Genomic DNA, 17,541 nt, shown 5'->3' with positions numbered 1-17,541 from the left:
ATGGCTTTTTATTTTAATATCAAGACGATAATATAGTGGATTGATATGAATTTTAAAGTTTAACCTATTAAATTCATGATTTGTGTTATGGGCTCTACTGGATTAAAAATTTTATTTTTTTAAATTAATTATATGATAGCTAAAATAAAAAAAATTGTAAAACCGAGCACAAATTAAATATCAGGATGTTTGTTTAAGATTGTAGTAGTTTTATAGAAAATAAACCGAAATAATTTATAAAAATAAATTTAAAATCAAGTAAATGCTGAATGATTAAATTAATAAAAAAAAAATAACAAAAAAAAGAAGAAGAGAAAATTGAAAAAAAAATCTCGTTTGAGTTGTCACCCAAATTTTTAGATGCATTTAGTAATGTTCTTCAATCAATTATTACAACTTTCTTTTTTCTATCTTTTGTTTTTTTTAATCATGAAATTTCGGATAAATGATGGGAAATCCTCTACTTGGTTTTTAATCTGGCCATTGATTTTTTTAAAAAAAAAAAACAATCACGTGTACACCCGTTTTAATAAATATTATTGTTTTCTAGAAGATTGTTTTTTTTTTCTTAAAAAAAAATTTTGAGGGTGGAAAGGGTAATCAAAGGCTAAGGTCCTTTTTTTGAAAAAAAAAATATCGTGAAATATTGATATAGTAAGTATTTTTTTTCAATGAGATGTAGCTCAAATTCTTTATATTGATATCTTATTTAAAATATTTCAAATTAAAATATTCATTCTTAAAAAAATAACAATAAATAAAAAATTTCATTAAAAAATGTTTTCCATGGTAAGTATTTTTTTTATAATGAGAAATGCTCTGCATAACACCACCATTCATCACTTCGAATATATTTTACCCGCAGGTTGCATTTCCACGACAAAAAACTCCCATCAACCTCGCACGTATCCGCTCCTTCAAGAATACAAATTAAAAAAAAAAGGAGAAGAAAACTTCAAATTATTCATTTTGCATAAATTCAAATGATTAATACATGCTACAAACACCACATTATAGTATAATATTAAATTCTAAGAAGTATAATTTTAACTGATCAGATTTTGAGTTTGTTCTCTAAAGATATCACTTGTTCGAGTCTCATAAACTTTAAGCTACTGGAGGCTTACGTGATCGTTAACTTCATAGTCCATGTAATTAGTCGAGGTGTACGCAAACTAGTCCGGACATCCATGTTAATAAAAAAATATAAAAAAAAAGAGAGAAGAAAACTTCTAATTATTCATTTTTTATAACTTTAAATGATTAATACATGCTACAAACACCACATTTTAGTATAATATAAAACTTTGAGAGGTGTAATTTAATTGGTCAAACCCTGAGTTTGCTCCATAGAGGTTACTAGTTCGAGTTTTACAAATTTCATGGCCACTAGAAGTTTATATGATCGTTAATTTCAGGGTCTGTGAGATTAATTGAGGTACATACAAGCTGATCTAGTTACCAAAATTAATTTTTTAAAAAATAAATATCATGCATGCATGATAGAATAAAGTTTGCCTACATTATGTTTTGAAACCAATAATTACACACGATCAAGGAAAAAGAAGAAGCAATATTTCCAGAATTGATATTGTTTTCGTTTTTTTTGTTTTTTTGTTGTATTTAAGGAAGCATGGGAAAGAAGAAAACGAGAGAAGGACACGTAACCAGGCAACAGTCGATCAAATAAAAAAATGGTGGGCACTCACATCCCAACATCAACTGGAGGGAATAAAGCCATTTTTTATTTGAATAATCAAATAAAAAAGTCTATTAAAAAAATACAATAATTAATTTCACTTTTTTTTCTTTCGTCTATTACTATCAAAATATTAATGTAGGACAATATCTCTAGTCTTCCAGTTGGCCCTACACTATTTTTTTTACTACTTCTCGTTAATTAATAGAATAAAGAAAACAAAAATATCAAAATCTTGAAAAGAAGAGATTCTCAAAATATCACCAAAAAAAAAATCTCCCGATTTAAACACCTGCATGTTATACCGACATTCCTCAGATCTTCCTGCACAGTTTGTTTTCTTTGCAGTTCAACTTTTTTTCATCGGTCAATATTTTATCCAAAAAATCTCCCTATCGCATGGACCCAAAATTTGGATAGTAAAAAAATAATATTTAGACGGTCAAGATTGTTTTGATATTATTATTAAAATTAATATAATAGTTTAAAATTAGAAAACCCTGGCCCAATTCTTTAATTAATATTTAATTAATTTGCTAAATTCTGAAAGGTTATAAATTTTATTGAGTTGAATTATTATATTATATTTTATTATACGATACAACATATTAAAATTAATTTTCCATTAACCTAATACTTAATAATAAAATTTAATAAAAAATTTATATTAAATAATAAAATTAAAAAAATTAAGAAATATAAAAAAACAAACAAAAAAAGTTTAATTGCGTTTTTTTTAATTAAAAAAACACAAATGAAGACACAAAGTTCAACCCGCATCTATGTTATACAGTTAACACTAATCACCTGAGCAAAGACACAAAATTAATATAAAATAATTAAAACAATATATTAAACCGTTAAGCCGCCCTCATGATTTTTAATTGTTTTAATAATTTAATAATTTTAACCTTTTGATTTTTTGAGATAAGGATTATTGCCTTAACTATTTATTTGTTATTTATTTTATTTTTTAAAGTGGTTTTTTTTTATAAAAATATATTAAATAATATATTTTTTATTTTTAAAATTTATTTTTAATATCATTATATTATAACTATTTAAAAATATAAAAAAATAATTTTAAAAAAACTTTAAATCTTTTCAGTTCTTGCACGGAAAAAATAATCGGTGCCTTAATTTGGTTAGATAGATATTTTTGTTGAAGAGAAATGGGGCTATTATTGGCTGCTAGGCAGTGTAGAGCTTTTCTCATGCGGTCCTCTCTGACTCTCTCTCTATCCCTCTACGGCTTTCTTCTTTATTTCAATGACACTCATTTCATGGCGTAAAACTTAGGGATTTGGTAGGTGCCCAGTTGATGAGTTGTTCAAAACTTTATGTCTCAAGTAATTGCTGATAGATAAAGAACCAAACTTTAAAAGGTTTATCAATAATATCCATCTTTGGATGAACATGATTTTCTGCAAAAAGTTGAGACGTTGTTTTTAGAGTGGTTGCGGAGAGTGAGTTCAAAGCAAAGTTAAGATTTTATAAAAAAGTTTACTCATTTTTATTTGCTTGTAACAGTTGGATTTGACCTCTTCCGTTTGCTTGCTTGCATTGTTTGGTATCCTTGAACTACTGAGTTTTCAAAGCAAACACTTGGTTTGGTGGTCAAATCTTAGGATTAAGATTGTTGGTTTTTTCTTTAACGATGCTGGGTGTTTGTGTTTATTTGTAGCTACACAATGAAAATAATGGATTTTTGTGAGAGGGGATAGTGATGCTTTGGTGGCATTGGAGATGGACAGGAGGAGTTGGTTATGGAGAAGGAAGTCTTCAGAGAAGAGTCCTGGGGAGACAGAGAGTTCAGGATCCATCTCTTCTCATTCTGAAAGATTCTCTGATGATCAGGTTGGTTCAATTTTGGGTTTTGAGTTTCTTGCACATTGCTGCCCCTTGAACCTCTTTGTTAATTGAAAAAAGAGAGAGAGAAGAGCAAATGGGAGTGATCTCTGGATATTGGAATGGATTTTCCCAATTTAGGATTTTATTTTTGTGCCGTATTTGTCATGTCCTGTCACTCTTAAGATTGGTCTCAAATTATGTCCTTTTGCTCATCTTTCTGAGTTCACAAAAAATATTCAAAAGAAATTTCCCAAACGAATCCTGCTGTTCTCATCGTAGGATAGTTTCTTCCCGCACCTCCAAGCAGAATCCTTCTTATTTTTTATTGTCGTGTTAGGCCGTGAAGGTGTTGCTTTCTCGAAGTGCTTGTTTGATTTTGCCTTCTGACAGAATATTACTGCAAAAAATTATGAGCATTTTCTCCTACAGCTTTAATTCTGGAGGCTGGCTGAAGCAATTCAGATATAAATGAGCATTTCTAAATTGACTAGTATGAATCTATGGCCTAGGCTTGAGTCCATCTTCTCCTTAATAGAGTGACTAAGGTTTGAATAGTGAATTCAATTCCTTGAACTCTTTGCAGTTCCAACAATCCCATCTCTTTCATAAAGTTTCGTCAGCATCTTCTTTAATTTCTGCTAGTTTCTCAGGCTCTTCACTTGTAGTGTTGCTGTCTGTTACTCCTCCTCATTGTGATGTGAAGATTGAACACGGTTTAATACTTGCTCTACGGATTCTTGGATGTTGCTAGCTCCTAATTGACTTGAAACTTCTTGGACATAGCTAAAAATAATTTCAAACTTACCCAAAAACATTTCTTCAACCATCTGAAATATGCTCTAGTATGGATTGCATCTGCTCTGCAAGGCATGCATCATCCATTCAGTTTCAGTGGAAGAAGAAGAAGCACAATTAGAATTAACAGCTGTTTCATGTTGGGACCATATCCATATTTTAAAAATGTGCCTTTCCATTCTGAAGGTGAAATGGGTGTTTAAGATCCCTTGAGCAGTTGTCTATGGAGGATACCTATACTTTTTGAATCTTAACCAATAGAATTCCGCTTGGCTTGAATCTTCATATTACATCACCCACTTGGTCTCTTCACCATCCTGATTCTATATGGATCAGGGATGATGGTTTTTGTTCTGTGAATCTTAATTTATTAGGCTGACACCTGCAGTTTAACTCTCTACAATCAATTTAGTTTCATTTTAGGTTCTGTTAGTAGGATGGAATTCCTATTCTTATTGAAAGGATGCCTACTCCTTTTCCTGTATCTATATAAAAACTCTGGTAAGCTTTTGAAACTGAGAATTGAATATCTTATTGTCTTATTGATTCTCCATTATATCATTGTGTCCTTGTTTTGATCGATGCTGGAGAAATTCTGATTTTTCTTTCTTTCTTCCTGGCAAAGGTATATCCAACTCATAATCCTCAATCACCAGAAGTTACATCTGAAGCTTTACTTACTGATGAAGACATTAGAGACAATGTGACGACCTTAACAGATAAACTATCTGCTGCTCTCTTGAACCTTAGTGCCAAAGAAGAGTTGGTAAAGCAGCATGCCAAAGTTGCAGAAGAAGCAGTTTCAGGTATTCATTCCATTTTTTTCCTGCTCTCATTCAAGGTTGAGCTAGTGTTTGGTTTGTTCTAAATTAGAAGAATACAAACTTGTTAAATAAAAAATAAAATAAAAAATATATATCAAGGCCACCCGAGTTTGTAAAGCTAGTGTTGTTCCGAGATACCTGTTAAATCCCTCCCATGATATAGGTATAAGAGCAGGGAGGGATTAAAGCTGAAGGAGGGCTTTTCTCTATGGTGTAACCCGGCCATTAAAAAAAAAACAAAAAAGTAAAAGAAAACAATCGATGGCATTTTTTAGAGATCGTCCACAAACCTCTTTTTATTTTTTATTTTTTTTCTAACACTTTCCCTTTTCTTATCCTAATTAGGATGCGATCTATAACCTTCTTCAAATATCTGGATTATCAGCTATTATTAATTTTTCTGCCTCAAATTCTAGGGTGGGAGAAAGCTGAAAAAGAACTGTCAGCTTTAAAACAACAAATCGAGGCTGCTACTAAGAAGAACTCTGGACTTGAAGATAGAGTTTCTCATCTGGATGCAGCACTTAAGGAGTGTGTGAGGCAGCTAAGACAATCAAGAGAAGAGCAAGAGAGAAGGATCAATGAAGCTGTTACCAAGAAAACTTGCGAATGGGAATCAACAAAGTCTGAGCTTGAGGCCCAGCTCATTGAGCTCCAGGCTCGACTTCAAACTGCAAAAAGTGATGCCACTGTGTCAGCTGATTCTGAGTTATGGCAAAAGCTTAATGCTGTAGAGAAAGAGAATTTGTCCCTTAAGCGTGAGCTCTTTTCTCGAGCTGAGGAGATACAGGTTAGAATTTTGGAGAGGGACTTGAGCACCCAGGCTGCTGAAACAGCAAGCAAACTACAACTGGAAAGTATAAAGAAGCTTGCTAAACTTGAAGCTGAGTGTCGCAAGTTGAAAGCCATGGCTCGTAAAGCATCAGCTGCTAATGATCATAAATCTTTAACAGCCTCTTCAATTTGTGCTGAGTCTTTCACAGACAGCCAATCTGATAATGGGGAGAGGCTACTGGCAATTGAAAGTGATTCATGCAAGAGGAGCGGCCTGGAAATGAATGAATGTGATCAAATTTGCTCTGACTCATGGGCATGTGCTCATGCTACCGAACTTGATCAATCCAAGAAGCAGAGGCCTATTGGAAGAAACGTAATGGTCCCTTCTTTAGAAATTAATCTCATGGATGATTTTCTGGAAATGGAAAGACTTGCAGCTTTGCCAGATACGGAAAGTGGAATTTCTTACCTTGAGGCAGGACCTGTATCAGATAAAGGAAATGGTAGTGGAAACCCATTGAAAGAAGAACTTGAATCCATGATTAACAGGACTACTGAACTGGAGGAGAAGTTGGATAAGATGGAAGAAGAAAAATTTAAATCAGAAATGGCCTTGACTGAATGCCAGAGGCAGCTTGAGACGTTAAGGAGCCAGCTGAAGGAAGCAGATGCAAAGATGGGGGAGCTGCAAGATCTGTTGACTCTTGCAAATGAATCAAGACAAGCTAGAGAGGAAGAGATAAAGCGATCTGATTCAAAGAGAAAAGAGACAGAATCACAACTCAGAATTGCTGAAGCTGAGATCAAAACCTTGCTTTCTAAAATTGTTTCATTAGATGCAGAGGTTGAGAAGGAGCGTGCTTTGTCAGTTGAAAATACTGCAAAGAGCCAGGAGTTGGAGGACGAGCTCTCAAAACTGAAATGTGAAGTTGAGCTCCAGCATGAGATTGAGCGCAAGCGTATTGCCAGCTTTAACGAAGAGTTGAAGATAACACAGGTCAGTATCTTAAGGCTCACTTGAAGCTCGATATCTATTCCCATTTCAAATTCATAAATGTTGCATTTAATTTTAATTGAGTCCGCTTACATGGTCTTTGGTGCCTTAAACTGCAATACATATTGATCCCCTTGCATTTTTCATCTTGGCTGCAATACTCTGTTACAACAACTTATAACAAGCCAACTAAATTGTGGTTTGAGCTCACCAATTAGAACACATAACAGATTTCTTTGAAGCATTGATTTTGTGAATTCACAAATTTTTATTGCTTGTTTGTTATTTAACCTTTTAAAGCCAATGCTTGACAGAATGGCAAATGTATTGTGAAAAATACAAGGCTATAAAATGAAGATTCAAACTCACCTTTTCCCTGCATTGTTATAAGCAAAACCCAAATTGTGGAATTTAATTGATAAATAAACCTACCGTCACTGTACTTTTCTGGAATAAAAATGTCCTGAATTCTTTTCATAGTGATCTGCATTCTGGGATAATTCAACTGGTATTTATTTATTTATTTATTTTTTCAAATTTCAAAGTCTCATGAGAGGGAATGTTTAGACTAGTAATACCATTGTTGATATTCCCTCTTGCCTGCCGATTTACAAGCCATTTAAACTTAAATTTTGCAAACTCAAGTCTCTCCATCTAATATCTTATACTCATTGTCCATTTCAAATTAACTTCCATATTGCAAATGTTCTACAAAAGCAATGGTCCCTGTTGCACTTTTGTTCTTTTCAATAATTTTCTTTTAGTTAGCCACTTGATTAAATTATTAGAAACTATATCTTGAAGAGATTAAAATATTTTCTTTATCATGCTTTTGGATTAATTTCCATTAAAACGTGCAGTTTTACCTTTACAAGAAAATAAAAGGTTTCAAAGCCACTTTCAGATTTCCTTTCATGAATTTTTCAATGACATCCTTTGTCAGAATCATATTCGGTCTTGTAAAAACCAATTGGTATCACAGTTATGATTGATGTTAGATACCTCGAATCTTTGTATATCTGAATGCACGCTAATCATGTCATGATCTGTTAAACATAACTGGGTTAAAGAACAGGAGTAATTTGCTAAAAAACCTGCTTTCTTATTTTGGTATTCATATCTTCTGTTTCATGGCGCAGGAGAAAGAGCTAGCTGTTGCTGCAAGTAAATTTGCCGAGTGCCAGAAAACCATATCTTCTCTTGGTCTTCAATTGAAATCTCTTGCAACTTTGGAAGACCTGCTTGATTCTGATAAATCATCGGATGTCAGTAGTGAAGAATCAAAGGATCATGAGAATGGTGAACGGTGGAGATTAGATCTTGGAAATCAATCTTCAGATAGAGATTCTGAGGCTATCGAAGTCACTGGAGGTGCTTTAAGATTAAAGAATGGCGGTGATAGGGAGCCGTCATTGTCATTAAACTCGAGCTTTGTTTCTGAAAAAACCCGAAGTGGGTTTGGAAAGTTTTTCCCCAGAGGTCAGAGTAGGGCTCGAAATGAAAACTAGTATATGTTAAAAATGACATTTAAGGAATCCACTAGGTAATAAGTTTTCCATTGTAAAGCATTCATTCTTGTCATAAAAAAAATGCAGATTCCTTCTTTTGAATCTGCAGTTGTATTTATATACATATCACCTCTTGCACAAACAGATCATCCATGGAAAAATATATTTATACATAAGAAATAATGTTCTTCCTGTTATCATTTGGTGCCTTTCAGATTCATACGTTTATACATTGCATATCCCTATCACCGTGTGCAAGTGTTCGCGTGTATGGGTTTGCATCCACACGCATATTAGAAACTTCGACAAATATGGATGTATTCCTCTTGAACTGACGAGGTCTCGTGGCTTCTCACACTTGTTTGGTTGGTTATAAAGACGAAAGCAACAATCCAATAGGGAATTTGCAACGAAAAAAGAACAAAATGATCTGTGCGGTTTGGCTGTTTTGGAGAGGTGAAAAAAAGACGAGGTTTAGTTTTCTTGATTGCTTTTATTACTAATATGATCAGTATATAACAGCATAGGTTTTTATTCATTTATTTTAAAAGTAAAATACATAGTTTAAATGTGAATAACCAGCGACTAAATGCTATGGATAAACAGGTAATCCACACCAAAATGTTTCTGACATCTCACTAACATAAAGAAGAAACGATAGGGTGTAGAAGCACGTTGAGAATTGAAAGACCCTCTTCCATTTAATGAGGCTTCCTCCTCCTTTTAATCTATCTTGAGCAAATCATAGAAAACCTGTGGTTTTCTGTACTTTGAAACGCAGAGACTCTGAAACCAAAAATACTTGATACATCAGTTCTATGAATAAATAGCATGAGCCTCGTATAAAAAGATCTTCAACATTCAAAACATTTCTCACAGGAGAATTGCAAGGGTTAGCTGCAATTGTACAAGTGATCAAGAAAAGATTCCTCCATGGATTAATTAATCAATTTAAATGCTATTTGGAAATGCTTCTCTGGATTCGGAAAAAAAGTTGGAATAGCATATCATGCACATGGCTAAATTTGTGAATACTTGCACTGTTAAGCTTGTGAACATTTTAATACGAAACTTAAAGATTCAAATTGAAGGCCAAAGAGAGAAATAATACAAAAATCTAAATCTCAGAACCTGTTAATATACCTGCATAGCATATGCTATATGGATCAATGTTGGTTCTGACCATGGCCTTCCGATGAATTGGAGGCCTATGGGCAACCCATTTTTGTCATATCCAACCTGTCATACATAAGTCAGGTTAGCAGAAGAAAACTGACACCGATGATAATGAGACAGCGATAAAGATCATTACTGGAACGGAAACTGCTGGCAATCCCAGAAAATTTCCTGCTATCTGATACCGAACTAGTGCAGCTGCAACAATGAAAATGGTTTGAGTGATTATTCAATTGTATTTGTATTTGGCTACTTTCATGTACAGTAAAGCAATTTGATACATTTTCTGTTAAAATCTTGTTATGTCCTGAACTTCATACCTCCATTAATGTAGTCCAGCTCACCAGTCTTGAGAGCATCATCGAAAATTGGGTATGCAGTTACGCTGTTTTTTAGAACAGAGGAACATTAAGCATCGGAAGATGGAAGAGCATTTTGATGTCAAACCTCACTTTTTCATACATCCAAGATGCTTTACAGTATAGAACAAGAAGAATAGAGGGAATCGTGTACAACACCAATAAAAGGAGAAAACAATACCCTACTGTCGGTGTGACAATGACATCTGCTTTTGTAAATATATTCCTGTGAAATTGCATCTGCCGGCTCCTGCAAATACATAGAATCTTGTATCATTCACGTACTCATGAAATGAGGACAACCAAATGAAGAATTATGTAGGAGTCAAAATGGTAAGTGACTGGCTAATAATTAACAAGTAAACTCCACTGAGAAGTCATCTGTATTCGATGATGACTCAAAATGCTGATGACAAGTGATTGGCTTATTGAAGTTTAAAGATGAGCTCGAAGTCAGAATCAATGAAAGTGACTTGCGAACACTCTGATAGAATTTATACAAAAGTATATTGTGACATAATACTAGAATTCATTACAGAATACGAGCAGGGGTTTGAAGGGAAATAGCCCTAAGCTTCAACAACTTTTGCATGAACCCGCTGCTGCTAGAACTGAATATACTAACCTGTGTTTAGGACTTTGACACTTTACCATAATGAAACACTGGCCAGCTAAACAGTAGAATTACTTTGTCATAGATAACTAATAGCGCTAGAGGTACTGTGTAGATTTGGGGTGGAGCAGAAAATCTTGCCATTGATATGTACTTTACACAAAGCTTCAGTAATGGAGTATTTGAAACAGGAAGTCACCACAAGATAAATACCAGAAAGGTTAATATAAAATGCAGCATTTGAAGATAGATTCTCAGAATTTACTGATACAGGAAGCTGGCAATTTGATTTACCATCAAATTTAATTCCAACTGTAATCATAAAAGAAATTAAATAAATTTAGGCTGTAATGCACCTGAGTTTCTGAGCCTTTATATACTCTTCACCACTGAAAGAACCATATACACAAAGTGCTACCCTTAAATCCCATCCTGATTCTGCATTATCCCTATTTCAAGAGCACAGAATATCATCATCCATATTTTAAAATGTTTTATTGAAAAGAAGGATGAAAGTGTGTTAGCCAGAGGTAACGTACAACTTCTCTAGATAAGAACTAAGTGCAGCAGTGCACTCAGATCCGATTGTTAAGTAATGTGCGAGGCGCATTGATTCTATGTCTGGTATGGTAACATCTACAGTCTTGTAAAAGGCCATAAAACATTAGCATAGAGTGGATAGGGACGAAACTAATGAAGAGCTTCCTTGAAAATAACGTAAACAAGCTTCTTTACAATAACAACATACTATTCGAGAAAATATATTTATTTTCATCAAAATTTGTAAAATATTTAATATTATATTGCCATACCTTCCACCCAAACTTCTCAGAAAGCTGGTGCAATGCTTGGGAACAGCATGTTCTAATATCATCACCGCAATCACTAAACCACTATGGGACCCGTTTAGTGGTTAAAGAATAAAAGAAAGGAATCAGAAGAATGATCCGGTGCGTGTAAAGTAACTTGAGACAACAACATATAGCGAATCCAAGGTTGAGAAATCCACTAACCTCCCCATATCTTGCCAATATAACGTTTGACACTGAATTTGTTGATTGCAGCAGTGGGAAGTATACCTTTGGCTGATAGTTTCAGAAACAAAGAAAGAAAAGATTGTCTTTTGTCAGATGTTACTCTGAAATAGTCTACAAGGCCATTTTCAAAGAGTTCCCAGAGGGTAGGAGTTTAAACTGTAAAGAAAACTGCGGAGCAGTTTCTTACCAGCGGTATAGCAGAGGTTTCATGGGAAGGAAGTGGGCCATTTATAGCTGCATAACTGGAAAAAAAAAAAGAAGATACTTTATACTCTACATGAGAATCATAAAATGGCATCCGAACAGACACTTAGAACTCAGATAAAAAGTTCAAATTAAGAGAGGACACTGACACTATAAATGCATCCTCTATCGTGCCTGCTAATACTCCTACCATCCCAACTGTCCAGTTCAGAGGAAGAACACTGAAAAAATAGAAAATTTATCTTCACAACATCGAAAACTCATCTACATTGAGAAATCCAAATAGTTATGAAATAAAATCAAGATAGAAATGAGCTCTCACCCAGAGTGAGGTACACGCCCGAAAGTTGGTTTGAAACCAACAACTCCACAAAGAGCTGCAGGCATTCTCACGGATCCTGAATATATTATGATGAAAGATGTATTTATTTAGAGATTATTGACATGATACATGGTACTATAAGTAACAATTTTGAAGAATTTTCTAGCATAAACGTCAGAACCTTCCATCAAACATAAATTTATTAACTTGTTAAGAAATATTTTAATTGCATAGGAAATCTCGGGTTGCTGCAGAAAAGAAAGATTGATTTTCTTAGCTCAAGGAATTACAGAAAATACTCGCAGGGAAGTTAAAACAAGAATGAAGATAGTGTCTGCCTATTGACATGGCAATGGACTTCATAAACTGGGAAATGGCAATTGCAGGTGTTATTCTTTTTCCGTGATTAGCTACTGTATTCAGTTATTCTACATGTAAAACCATAGAAAGATTACCGTTTAGTGAGAATGCTTCAACTCAGCTTGATAACAATAGAGTTTTCCAGTTAAGGATGGATTCAAATTACCTCCCCCGTCAACACCAAGGGCAACAGGGCAAAGTCCTGCAGCTACCACAGCAGCTGATCCACTAGATGAACCTCCAGAGATCATGCCAGGATTGTATGGATTTCTAGTAGCCCTACAACATTCATAATTATGGAAATGCCATCATTGTCTTTATTAATCTTTCAGATGCGTTAAACATAGAAGTATAATTTATTTATGACGTTACAAGAAACAAGAGATAGTAATGTATTTGGGTTACGAGTTTCAACGTTTCAAGTAGGATATTATTCAAATTTATCAGTGGAGAAAGGAAGATTAGTCTTACCCATAGTGAGGATTTATTCCACTTGTTCCAGCTCCAAGCTCATGCATATTGGTTTTTCCAATAATTACAGCACCGCATGATTTGAGACGCATAACACAGCAAGCATCACCTTTACAAGATCTGAATTTGTGCAACCACTTTGTCCCACCTAGAAAACTCAATTTACATCATCAGTACAACACACAAAAAGAGTATCTATAAGCACAAGAATCAAGTGGAGCAATTTTTAGAATAAAACAACATGGTCATTGATGAAGTACCTGTTGTCGGATAAGGGCTACAGTCTATTTCATCCTTTATTGCAATTGGAACTCCATCTAGAGCTGATATTGGCTCCCCTGGAATGAAACAGAACAAGTAGGAGTTTCAGAGCATGCTCAAAGCGACTAATATAAACTAGTGAACTAGAAGAATGAGACCATCAATAAATTCAGACCCAATACTTTTCACGAGATAAACAGTGCACTCTTGATGGAAAGAGGATTGAATGAAACTGCTATATTCTCATATGCAAAGATTTACTCATGAGTTTCAATTAAGACTACCTCTTCCATACCGACGAGTTGACTCTTTAGCCTGCCTTAAAATATCTTCAGCATCATAATTAATAAAAAAAGCCATGTCCATTGGAGGACTGGAAGATTCACGGATGGCAGTTACTAATTGTTCTGCAACCTGTGCTAAGGGGAAAAGCATCAAGAACTTACGGAAAACTGCAGTATAAACTGCATTGATATAATTTACATGACAAACTTGTCGGCAACAAGAAAAGAGACTGAAAGAAATTCTTTGAATCATTTAATTATACCTTTGAGGTTTCAAATGAATGCTCAAGTTACAGCGCTTACATTTGAAACCTCAAACAAAAAAGGAAAAGAGCATTTCATGAAAGAAATAGCTAAGAAATGATGTACCATGCATGGAGTTATTTCTCCTGAGCTATAGGCTTTATAATAATCCATTATTGTCCAGCGACGGAAAGATGGCTTCAATCCATTTACAATTTTCTCTGAAGGTAGAGGCAGACAGTTAATTGCCTGCTGAACTTGCTCAGACGGTGATAGACCAGAATCTATGTGCTTGACTTCTTGTTCATTGAGCTCTGCAGTGATGAACTCAAATCAAAATCTTTCTCATGGAACTCCGATGGAAGAAATACAGATGGTTGATAATGGTATGATTGTTTTAAATCTTGCAAGACCAGAATTTCCTCTTCAGGACGTAATCAATGCTAACTCTTCTGTAACTATAACCAATTTACAGCTTGTGAACAGTATCAAAGATAGTATAAGAGTTAGAAACTTAAAGCCAGTGAACCTACCTTCAAATGGATGCATAGGGACGTACACAGGCGATTCCTTCAGTTCTGCATTTGTAACTAGCTGCAAGAGTTGCAAGCATTCACGAGTATTTGACATAGAATATCAAAATTCAATGTGAGATAAATGCTTGTCCTTGCTATGAAGGCAAAATGAGGCCTTAAAATGTGATTCTAATATACATAGGAACGGCTTGCAAGATGTGTATACATAGAATATCTGTTCATGCCAGTTTGATTTTGACTTTCATTTTCGAAACCCCAGGTGACATGGATGTCGAATTATGGTTCATGAAATCAGACCATTTCTTTATATATCTCCTGGGAAGCTTACATTATTCTACATGAAAAGCGCTTATAGCTGAATCATAGTTAGAACATTCGCAAGTAAGATTTCTAACTGAAAACAAAAACCCTTTGAAATCCAATATCTGACTCTAAATTATTCTAATACCAAAAGAAAATATAATTCTGCATCAATAAACTTCAATGAATTATGCACACATTCTGTATATTTGGACAAAAAAATATGATTAGTTAATTATGTCTTGTAAATTTCTTCTGATGGGCAGTAGATTCGAGAGGACTGGATCCTATGAATAATAATAAGGAAACAGTAAAGCTACTGCCTAGTATCCAGTGGAACTCTTGACAACTAGATTGGATGAGACAGTGCAGGTTTTGTTTCACATAGAGTGGCTGTATTTTGAGACAAAAGTACAACCATGAAGACTCACACATTACTCTTTTGTACCTTTCCCCGACAAAGAGACCCGGAATAATTTGTTGGTGGTTAATTTTTTTCACGTTAGGAGCTTATAATGGATCATAATCGGTTTGTTTTAATTTCATTTAAGGTAATATTATTACAAATATTTAAGTACATGCTTCTGCAGATTTAAGTTTGGTGAGGAAAAAGAGAGCTTTGAAATGAAGTTACGAAAAAGGTAGCTGTGGATGGATTGGGGCATGTGGGGTAACAAATGTACACAATTTTTAAGGCTCTGACGCCATGGGAGAGCAAATGCACGTAACCTAGCTACACCAATAACGACTACCGTGTACAATGAGGAATATGTGGACCCTAGGGTAGTTTAAGCCTTAAAGATGACTCAGAAAAGTACAGGTGATCTTTCTTGATATGGTTTTGATTATAATCACTGATTAGTAGAATTTTGATGCAAAAGGGAAAGAAGATGCCGAAAATTAACTAGAAATGCAAAAGTGAAAGAAGATGTTGAGAATTAACAAGGAAGGAAATGTAACAAATTAGTAATTGCATGGTTGGTCATTCATAAGATGAACGAAATTAAGAGCTGAGCTACAACTAAAAAAAAAAAAAACCACGATGAAAAAAATGGGAAAGACAGACCTTGTGAATCAGATTGTTTCTCTTCAAAATGTACAGCAGGAATGTCCCAAAAACCCGCGACTCGAGAAACCAGGCGAAAATCTTGACAAGAAATCCAGCCATGCGAGGAGCTTATGAAACAGACGCAAATTTTAGTATATATATGCACATATTAGCCAAACAGCAAGAAAATAACTCAAGCATATGTCTGCAACAAATATATTCAGGCAAGTATAGGCACATGCAGAAGGGCGTATATGCTAAGCAAGACTTCAATAGCTTGCCTTGAAGTTTCTGCTTCTGGTAAATATGGTTTTAATTAAATGATGAAGAAAGGACCTGACGCTCACAACGAAACTAGTCTAGAGTAAGTGATTTCACTATCATTGTTTCCAGGATTAATAAATTGTAAACATTATTTAAATCAAACAAACAAAAGTACTCTACTGCAGGAAGATCTGTTCAAGCAACCTGACTTGATAGAATCTCTGTCCAAACAGTTAGTTTCAGTACCAAATTAACAAGAAGTCGAGAAATTTTGCGAGAAAGAACATCCAAGCATGGTTGACTTGATAGTTATGATATGTTGCTTCAAGATTATCTGACTATAAAAAGATAGAATGGTAAATGAATCTCAATGCTTCTAGATTAAAACACTGAAACTTGTCTACAAATATCTCATCAGCAAAAACTCATCAACTTAACCCTACCATATTGAACTCGAACCCTGATTGTTTCTGTGATAAGGCTATATGCAAAAGAGTGCCTCTTAACAGGAAACATAAAGAACTTAGCAATCGAAAGTGAAGTATATGATGGAAGATGGAATTGAAAATCAAAACCTTTGACATTGGCTTGCAGATAGAATTCATCACTGTCAGGGCCAAGATCAACATTCTCCACAGGCTTGTAGACCACACCTCTAGCTCTGAACAATCCCATATGAAAGTGGTAGGTTTTAGGCAAAGAAGCAGTAGTGAGAGAGTTTAGCAAGAAAAAAGTGACACAGCCACCACCAAAAGATGCATGTAGACGAGTCAAAACCAAAAAGGAGAAAACGATAAGAAAAGTGCTGTGCTTGATTGAAAGCTAATTTTAACTGCTCCAGTGATAAACAGTAATGACACGAGAAGCGTAGAAAAGGAAGAGAAAGGGAGAGAGTCGTTTTCAAGAAAGGTATGAATTTGGGTCGAGAAAATAAAAGAAGATGACGGATGTCAGCAGCAACTCTTGTTTCTGAAAACAGTAGATTGCTTGGCGAGTCAAAACTGCAAGTCGAATAGCTTCTTTTGTTTGTTTCTTCTCTTCTTCTTGCTTAGTGGTTTCCCTTGCTCTGTTCCTCAATCCTCCATCACGTGACTCTGTCAAGGTCTTCTCTGTTTCTTGTCAAGCAATTCAAATGTAGATATACTAGCCCACTTGTCCTTCTACACAAAAGAAGAAGAAAAGGCTGTGCAGATTGATGTCATTATAAGGGGGTGACGATGGCTGGTTAACGAGGTTGAAAGTGATTTTTCAAATTATTTTGTGTATTTTTCAATGGTTGTAACATCCTCCTCTGACCATTGAAAAACATCTGCAGAAACAAGAAGTCAAATTTAAGGATTTTTTTTTTTTGTTGTAAATTTATCTATAATAATGTCGTTTTATAGCTTTTGTATAGAAAAACCAAAACGATATCTTTTAAAATAATTAAACTGGATTAACTTAGCTAACTGAACCCAGCAAACTTGAAGAAAAGAAGAAAATCTTTTGGAGAGTTTAATGAAGAGCAGTGCCCCTCTTGATTCATTTGGAAACCAATGATAGCTAGAAGTGCAAAAAAAGCCATCTAACCGTTAGATGATTGTCTGTTTTGTGGAGTTTCATTGTTAAAATGAAT

General features: G+C 34.5%; 2 protein-coding genes across 5 annotated transcripts; one reads left to right on the top strand and one right to left on the bottom strand.

The window, feature by feature from the left end:
• Window positions 1-2,853: 2,853 nt before the first annotated feature.
• LOC118031039 (filament-like plant protein 3) lies at window positions 2,854-8,645 on the top strand. 4 transcript variants are annotated; one of them, XM_035035348.2, is made up of 5 exons: window positions 2,854-3,005; window positions 3,384-3,556; window positions 4,971-5,151; window positions 5,586-6,943; window positions 8,080-8,645. In XM_035035348.2, exons 2-5 carry the CDS (start codon window positions 3,446-3,448, stop codon window positions 8,446-8,448), a joined length of 2,019 nt encoding a protein of 672 aa, XP_034891239.1. In that variant the 5' UTR covers window positions 2,854-3,005; window positions 3,384-3,445; the 3' UTR covers window positions 8,449-8,645. The 4 variants fall into 4 exon arrangements, with proteins under 4 accessions (XP_034891239.1, XP_034891244.1, XP_034891232.1 ...); XM_035035353.2 differs by having other exon boundaries at window positions 2,876-3,181; XM_035035341.2 differs by having other exon boundaries at window positions 2,877-3,556.
• Window positions 8,646-8,958: 313 nt separating this feature from the next.
• LOC118031062 (fatty acid amide hydrolase) lies at window positions 8,959-17,249 on the bottom strand. The gene is made up of 20 exons (XM_035035362.2): window positions 16,502-17,249; window positions 15,681-15,790; window positions 14,312-14,372; window positions 13,905-14,092; window positions 13,536-13,665; window positions 13,251-13,328; window positions 12,991-13,138; window positions 12,686-12,798; window positions 12,160-12,235; window positions 11,987-12,058; window positions 11,821-11,875; window positions 11,610-11,681; window positions 11,409-11,489; window positions 11,136-11,239; window positions 10,953-11,045; window positions 10,165-10,233; window positions 9,945-10,009; window positions 9,761-9,822; window positions 9,592-9,687; window positions 8,959-9,234 (listed from the first exon to the last, which is right to left on the bottom strand). The coding sequence occupies exons 1-20, from the start codon at window positions 16,599-16,601 to the stop codon at window positions 9,172-9,174; spliced, it is 1,836 nt and encodes a 611-aa protein (XP_034891253.1). The 5' UTR covers window positions 16,602-17,249; the 3' UTR covers window positions 8,959-9,171.
• Window positions 17,250-17,541: the final 292 nt, after the last annotated feature.

This window comes from Populus alba, chromosome 5 (genome assembly GCF_005239225.2).
Source record: "Populus alba chromosome 5, ASM523922v2, whole genome shotgun sequence".
NCBI classification, from domain to species: Eukaryota; Viridiplantae; Streptophyta; class Magnoliopsida; order Malpighiales; family Salicaceae; genus Populus; species Populus alba.
This window is presented reverse-complemented; position numbering and strand designations above follow the sequence as displayed.

Bases quoted from the DNA above. Each gene is read 5' to 3' on its own strand.
- LOC118031062 (XM_035035362.2), bottom strand. From the start codon at position 16,601: ATGGGATTGTTCAGAGCTAGAGGTGTGGTCTACAAGCCTGTGGAGAAT. The intron at 13,666-13,904 runs GTACATCATTTC...CCCTTAGCACAG, and splicing joins GAGAAATAACTCCATGCATG to GTTGCAGAACAATTAGTAAC. The intron at 11,490-11,609 runs GTTAGTGGATTT...CGGGTCCCATAG, and splicing joins TATTGGCAAGATATGGGGAG to TGGTTTAGTGATTGCGGTGA.
- LOC118031039 (XM_035035348.2), top strand. From the start codon at position 3,446: ATGGACAGGAGGAGTTGGTTATGGAGAAGGAAGTCTTCAGAGAAGAGT. The intron at 5,152-5,585 runs GTATTCATTCCA...CTCAAATTCTAG, and splicing joins TGCAGAAGAAGCAGTTTCAG to GGTGGGAGAAAGCTGAAAAA. The intron at 6,944-8,079 runs GTCAGTATCTTA...TTCATGGCGCAG, and splicing joins AAGAGTTGAAGATAACACAG to GAGAAAGAGCTAGCTGTTGC.